Raw genomic sequence first — 7,710 nt, 5'->3', positions numbered from 1 at the left:
GTCAGTAGGAGCTGTCAGACGGAGGCAGCGGGCCGTTTCTCCTCCACAGAACTGTAAGTAAACGCTCGAAAATAGTCTTTAACATCTGTGCTTCTGGTTGAAATGTCCTGACACGGCCCTGTGCATCCTCTCCGGTGTATGCTGCATCCACCTGCCGCCTCACAGGCCTCTGAAACGGTGTATTTATAGCGAGAGTTCGGTGTTAGCTCCGTTAGCTCTATGCTAACATTAGCCCTGGGTGAGAGCTAGCAGCGGCTTAAAAGCTCTATTTACCGTCACGATTCAGAGCTAACATCGCCCACTATCGCCTCGTATCATCGCGTATGTGCTCCAGCTCGGGACTGGATTAGGAATAGTATCAGTAATGCTTTTAGTTTTTGTGATTTTTGTTCTACATTATTCTGAGGCCAATCTGTGCAGACTCTGACGTCATAACCGTCACTCTGTGAATCACACTTTTTTTCTGAAAAAGCTATTATAAGATCATTCACAGAATCTACCCGTTAACTCTGTTGTCTCAAAGTATGCAGATGTTGATAAATGTTGTCCATTCTGTCACAGGATGAGATTCTCCAGCACTTGTTTTTCTTTTGTAACATTGTACAAACATTTTCAATCAATCAATCAAACTTTATTTATAAAGCGCTTTTCATACTGAAAGGTATCACAAAGTGCTTTACAGATTACAACATTTAGAACAATACGCCTGGGACAACCTCCCATATATATATTTTATATATTAGATTAAATAAATAGATTAGTCAGTTAAAAGCTAAGCTATAAAGGTGGGTCTTGAGCTGCTCTTAAAAACATGAACGTTCTCCTCAGCCCTGAGCTCCTCCTCAGGCCTGAGCTCTTCCTCAGGTGGTTCCAGAGGCGAGGGCCGTAATATTGGAAAGACGCCTCACCATGAGTCTTTTTGTTGACTTTAGGAATAACTAGGAGACCCCTGCCGGAGGAGCGAAGGGGCCGTGAAGGTTCATAAGGTAAAAGCAGTTCTGAAAGATAAGAAGGACCAAGACCATAAAGACATTTAAAAAACATTAAAAGAACTTTAAAATCGCTCCTGAAACACACGGAGAGCAAATGCAGCAATTCTCAAACCGGTGTAATGTGGTCCCGCCTCCTGGTCTTCGTCAGGACACGAGCTGCTGAATTTTGTAAAAGTTGTAAACCTGAGATCCTCTTTTTGGGAAGACCAGAGAGCAGGGCATTACAGTAGTCGATACGACTGGTGATAAAAGCATGCATGAGCTTCTCCGTGTTTTGGGCTGAACTGAGTAATTATATTTTCAAATACTGTCAAAAAAGTCAATGTTTTACATTAGATATTATCTGCTATTTTCAAGATATCACAACCAAGAAATCATTTCACAATGTAGTATGTTTTTTCATCTTTCCTGAAAAACCTGCGTAGCATTTGCCCTTCAAAGCTTAACATGAAAATGCACAGACACGGATCCAAAATGAAGTTGTAATATAGAGGAATCAATAGTCCCTACAGTAATTGATTTCACTCACAACAATCAGAAACTACAATACAAAGTGAATATATGGATATTATTGGGTATTTACCAGTTTTATTCAACCAATCAAAACCCTCTTCAGGTTTTTCTCTTAAACTTGTCTTGTCTAAATTCTAAATTCATTTGTTGGTTGTGTCCAAACTCATTCCTTATTTCTCTGACATATTTGCAATTTCCCGACGAGGACGAGTTTATAGGCACGTTCCACAACTTGCAGGGTCACTTTTCAGGGTCACTCTCACAGAAATGCGAGAAAACCAGCCAGAGTTTATGAAATTTAAACACCATCCACAACTAAAAGCCATTAGAAACTATGAGTGCAGTTTTTTTTGGAATGTAACAGCCATGTCATAACAAGTTCTCTTTTTAATGTAATGTTTATCGCATTGAATTTGATTATCCCTATGTAAACCCTCCTCTTTTTCAGTGTTTATATGTCTTATGTCACTGCCACTTACCATGATTAGGGCTATGAACGAGAAAGTGGTTGTTTTTTTAACCACATTTTCTGCTGAAACGTCTTTAATTCAAGTAAATCCAGTTGGTTATATCAATCAACAATTCTATCCAAACATCCGGGATATTCTAGCTCTCCATTGTTTCATTTGTGTTATTTCTTAGAAATACACTTGAATCTTCGAGTCCTCGCACAGTCTGGTAACTGGTAACAAGCAGTCGTGACCTTTTGCAGTTGGAGTCGCACCAGTGTTAATAATAATCCAAGTGTTCTTAGAAACAGAATCAGCTGTTGTTTAACGACGCATCGACGGCAGCGACACCAACCTCTGGGCTAAAATAAGATGTTGTTTTGCTTTCTGAACTTTTGCATCAAACAGATGTGAATAGTGGAGTACAGGCTGGTTATGTAGTATAAAATGTAGATCAGGTCAGAGGCGTTGACTGTGGTTAAAGTGTAACTCTGGACAAATGGGGCAACACGTTTCACAATGACCCTCATGTCAACATTCTTCTAGCGCAGCTCCTCCTCTGTGTTGGAACAATATCTGATAACCATTGATCCAAGTGCATTTTCTGCAGCTCAGCTTTACTCAAATCTAAAAGGTCACAGCCTATAGGTCAGTGTAATGCCTCATTTGAAAGATAAGACCTACATTACTCATAGAAACGGATCCTTTTCATTGTCTTGTTGTCACTTTTCTGTTTCTTTTTTGTGGCACTTTTGTCACTTTTTGTCACTTTTTCATCCTCGTTTTTGTCTCATTTTTGACGCTATTATGTCGACTCGCTAGTGTTTTCACAACGCTTTCAGATTTGGGTAAAGCCAAACTGGAGAAAATGTGCTTGGTTCAGATGGGGGTTAAGAGGACAGGTCTGGGCTCATTCTACACATTAGGACATTGTTGGAACATGTAGGGGGAGGAAAATACGTAATTTTAACATTGTTTAACTCCGTATTGTCCCTTTAACGATTTTGCTTTTGGATGCCGATACCTGAACGATGTTTGTCCCCTAGAACCAGACAACCGATCAATAATGTGTGGAAAATATTATGCAAAAACAATATCTGATTCATCACCAATGCAAAGAAATGTGTGGGAAATGGTTTGGGAGAAGTTGTGTTTATAATAAGAAAAAAAAGGTGGTCCGTGTTCTTAAATGTGCTATCGATCCATGTCTTTGAAAATATCATACTTGACCTAAACAGCGGGAAAACTCTCCAAGTTCCTTTATTTCACAAGTTGCCTTATGTTAACTAAATGATTCCTACATATAAAGTCTTTCACTTTCCTTTAAAGTGACAGCGGACTTTGCAATTTGCTAATCTAGTCAAATCGGTTTTTTTTTGTGGCAATTAGTTGCGCACATCAGAGCATTCTGTCCTTCCTCCGTCACGTCTTCTGTCAATTCAAACTTTTTTCTCTTTTGTTTCACACAGATTTTGTCTTAGAAGGAGGAACTGAAGAAGGGGAAAATAAGTTTCTCAACTGCCTCCATTTAAAAGGTAATATTTCAGAGAATCTTTTTGTTTTGTCCTGAAACATTTGGCTGAGTAGAAAATGATACACAGAACAGTATGTAATTGACAATAATAATATGAAAGATAATTGGAGAAATTGATAAAATAATAAATATAATTTGGAATTTTAAAGGATCGCTATCATGCTAGTTTAGCCATTCCTATAGGCTTTTATATGATATATTGTACCACTACTACTATGAAGCACTAACCTGGCTAACGGCAGACTGCTGTGTCACACACAGCAGTCTGGGGACCATGGCCGAAATTTTCGCATGGATTTGGGAACTTGGGAGCTTGTAGTTTAATTACGGATTTAAATAAAAAAAGTTTATTTACGGATCCAACATGACAGCAGCAGACGCGACGCTATTTTTCTATCAAGCTTTAGACCATGTCCTAAATAGTTTAGCTCGAAAGTTTACAGCGGGTACATTCGTAGCGCCCAATAAACGACTATGGATGATCGTAAACCACACCTCTCCTACGAGAGAATGACTTGGTGGTCCCCAGACTAAATATCACTTGTGATTTTAGTCTGGTGTTAGCCAGGCTAATGAAGCACTGAGTTTTGTGATAAATATAAGAATTTTCTGGAGGTAATTTTCAGACCCGGAAGACACAACGCTTCGATTCAGTTAACTCCGCCCCCTCTCTCCGCTCATACAACTTTACTATAGTAGAAATAAAATATCACAGCAATAAGGGAAGTTACTTCACAATGAATGCAGTTATAAGGAGTTGACATCTGCAACACAGCTTCATAAATGGCTAACACACACATGCTAACACACACATGCTAACACAAACGCTAACACACACGCTAACACACACGCTAATACACACACACGCTAATACACACGCTAACACGTGTTTTGATTGACTCACCGCTCTGTCCTGGCCGCTTCATCGGGTGTTTAAATTATAGGACTGACGTTGGTTATAAAAGTTAATCCACTTGTTCTGGTGAAGGTTCACCAAACATCCATCAGAGACAGTCACAGAAAAACACTATTTTGGTGAAAGTCGCCGAATTCCGGAGAGAAAAAACAACTTCTAGTGAGTGGCCTCTTCTTTAGGAAGGTTGAATAAAGTCCTCGCACACGCTTTTATTTCTCCGTGACATTATCATCATTAAAAAGAACAGGTGTGCCCAGAGTAGGTTAGAAAAAGCTCCTTCACAGCTTTCAGAGCAAACATGACAGGGGCAGCTCTGACCTGGAAGTGCCTCCTTTTTTCTTTTTTTTCTTCTTTTGTTTCTTCTTACAACAGAAATAATTAAAAAGCTGTTTTACAAATTAAAATCCGTCCGTAAGCCATTACATTACAGAAGTTGTGCTCTTCCTGTTTGACACTATAATGTAAATTCCTGTTCATGGATGGGTTCTCCTTCACAAAAATTGCTTCTTTGACTCCGCTTTCAAACCAACGTTTTCCTTTAGTTAAAATGTTGACCTCAAAGGAGTGGTTGGTGGCTTTGATGCGATGTTGATAAAGCCTCCTCTGTTTGGTTCTCCAATGGAATGTTCTTTGCATTCCTCTTCTTTGCAACAAATAGACCACATTGCTTTGTTTGTGGCTCAGGGTTTTATCTAATGTCTAATATCTGACTCATAGTTTTTTTTTGGGATAAAAAGCTTCATAATGCATTTTTAAGTGTAAGGGTCAAGATGGTGGCCATAGCAACAAAGTCACGTGACTGAAAGGCATGTGTTTCTCCACAGCTCTCTCTGATGGACTCTCTCCCGGACACGGCTGGGACCGCCCCTGGACTGACCCTGGACCATCTGCAGTGAACTGTTTAACCCCGCCCCCTCCCCCCCGGCCCCGCCCCCTCCCTGTGATGCAGCGTGATGTCGCGGCCCGGCAGCCCCGCCCACAGCAGGCCCACTCCCACCTTCTTCGTGGGAGCAGACGATGACAGCGAGGCCCTGGACGTGAGCAACGACATGGAGCTGTTCGACGAGGACGACGAGCCCGACTCGGTACCAAACGTCCTTTATCAATTTAGAATCAGTCAAAATACAGGTTTACCCAAACAGCGCATTTTAGAATCAGTGAAAATCAACCAAACTCTCCCTCGTTTTATTTTATGTCGTTTTATCACCTTGGGATTTTCTCTGAAATCACTCCAACATGGCCAGGAAGTATACAAAACCTTAGGGAATGTTAAATTGATTATAAAGTATGTTCCAAATTATTATGCAAATGATATTTTTCTCAGATTTTCTAAATTGTCAACTCAAATGACAGTCAGCACAATTTTCAAGTCTTTAACTGAATGATGTATTTGTCTGGCAGAAACCGTCCTCATTGTGGCTTTATCTGCACAAACCCGTGTGTGCTCTGAATCATCCCCAAATCTCTTAATGATGATTTCGCTTGATCTTTCATGACATATCGAAGGTTTTCATCCCTAGTCCAAGGCATTGAACTATTTCACGCTTTTCATCAGCAGAGAGATCCTTTTTCATTCCCATATTGCTTGACAATGGTGGTCTGCTTAATAATGGTGAACGTCCTTCTTCGTTTTTGACTTAAATGGGCAACTCACTGGTGTCTGAGACTGATTTCAGTGATCCAAAGAGCACTGAGACACAAAACAATCAATGATTTAATTGAAACACAAATTTTTGTTTTTTCCTTTATGACATTGAAATACAATTGCATAATAATTTGGAATATTATGAATATGCTTTACAACGTTTGTGATCCATTCAAAGTAAAGTGCAGTGTAGGGTATTCTGCTGCCTGTTGAAACCCCAGAAATGCACATACCTAAAACATGCGCTGTTGGATAATGCTGTTCCAGCCTCCAGAGCGCCACATAGTGGTGGGGATCTGCTGCATGATGAAGAAGTCCAAGTCAAAGCCGATGACTCAGATCCTGGAGAGACTGTGTCGGTTCCAGTACATCATTGTGGTCATCTTCCCCGAAGACACCATCCTCAACGAACCAGTGGAGCAGTGGCCCCTGTGCGACTGCCTCATCTCCTTCCACTCCAAAGGTGCTACTACTACCACCACTACTACCACTATTACTACTACTACTACCCCTACTACTGCTACTACTACTACAGCGACTGCCTCATCTCCTTCGACTCTCTCACTGCTGTGAACTAAAAGTTGGTTCTGTGACAGGTTTCCCGTTGGACAAAGCTGTAGAATACTCCAATCTGAGGAACCCTCTGCTCCTCAATGACCTCAACATGCAGTACTTCATCCAGGACAGGTACTTCTACTGTCGTACTACAGCAGTACTTCATCCCAAAGGCTTTGCGGCTTGTAAGTGTTGTCAGTTTAAGGTGCTTTATATGCCTGTATACAACAACTGTACAACAAAATTGTACATCAGGATGTTATCAGGAGAAATAAGTCTCATCTCCCCTTATCTGCGTGAGCTGCTATTTTTAGAAGTATCATCTTGATTTCAGTCTGTGCAGATGCAGAGTTCCATATAATACAGCAGCAAAAGTCACGTAACTGAAAGAGATGTATTTGTGTCTAAAAATGAGCAACTGTATGGAGTTAAATTAGTGCTAACATAATGAAGATAAATGCAGGCGGAGATAAAGAAATTACATAAAATTAAATAACCATAATAATATCGGCCCAAGTGAAATGAAATGTGTACATGATTTTCAATTTTTTTTATATATATATAAAAACCTGAAAAGAGGGATGTGCATAAGTACCGGGCCCCCTTTGTATTTAGTGCAACGAATTGCCTTCAGAAGTTGAATGAAGATTTCTGAATGATCACATGTTGACCTACAACCATAAGAAGTCCTGTTTTCTGTTTTTCAAACAGAAAACGGGACTTCTTATGGTTTCCTTCCAAAAATGTCTTGTTCGAGCCACTCTACCATAAGATTTGTGCAGTGTACAACATAGTTGTCCTGTGTACAGTTTCCCCCGCCTGAGCTGTAGCTCTCTGCAGCTCATCCATAGGCTTCTTTGTAACAGCTGTGGTCAGTGCTGTCCTTGGTCGGTCAGTAAGTTTAGGAGGACGGCCGGGTCTTCGTAGGTTTGCAGTGATGCCAGACACTCTCCATTCCTGGATGTCTTATTTAACTGTACTTTGAGAGATGTTTATGCACATTCCCACTTTTCAGTTTTTTATTTATAAATAAAAATTCAAAATGATGTGTAAATTTCATTTCACTTCATGATTGTGTGTCACTTAGTGTGTGTCTTTCACATAAA

The 7,710-nt window shown here is 40.2% G+C and overlaps 1 protein-coding gene across 2 annotated transcripts in view; it reads left to right on the top strand.

The window, feature by feature from the left end:
• Nucleotides 1-7,710, top strand: part of ppip5k1a (diphosphoinositol pentakisphosphate kinase 1a) — a 47,092-nt gene continuing 39,382 nt past the window's right edge. For both annotated transcript variants that reach the window (XM_079555094.1, XM_079555093.1), the window contains exons 1-5: nt 1-53; nt 3,424-3,489; nt 5,229-5,489; nt 6,317-6,512; nt 6,646-6,736. In XM_079555094.1, the coding sequence (XP_079411220.1) occupies nt 5,358-5,489; nt 6,317-6,512; nt 6,646-6,736 (419 nt within the window). In that variant the 5' untranslated portion in view covers nt 1-53; nt 3,424-3,489; nt 5,229-5,357. The remainder of the gene's footprint in view (nt 54-3,423; nt 3,490-5,228; nt 5,490-6,316; nt 6,513-6,645; nt 6,737-7,710) is intronic.

This window comes from Gobius niger (genome assembly GCF_951799975.1).
Source record: "Gobius niger genome assembly, chromosome: 4".
NCBI lineage: Eukaryota > Metazoa > Chordata > Actinopteri > Gobiiformes > Gobiidae > Gobius > Gobius niger.
This window is presented reverse-complemented; position numbering and strand designations above follow the sequence as displayed.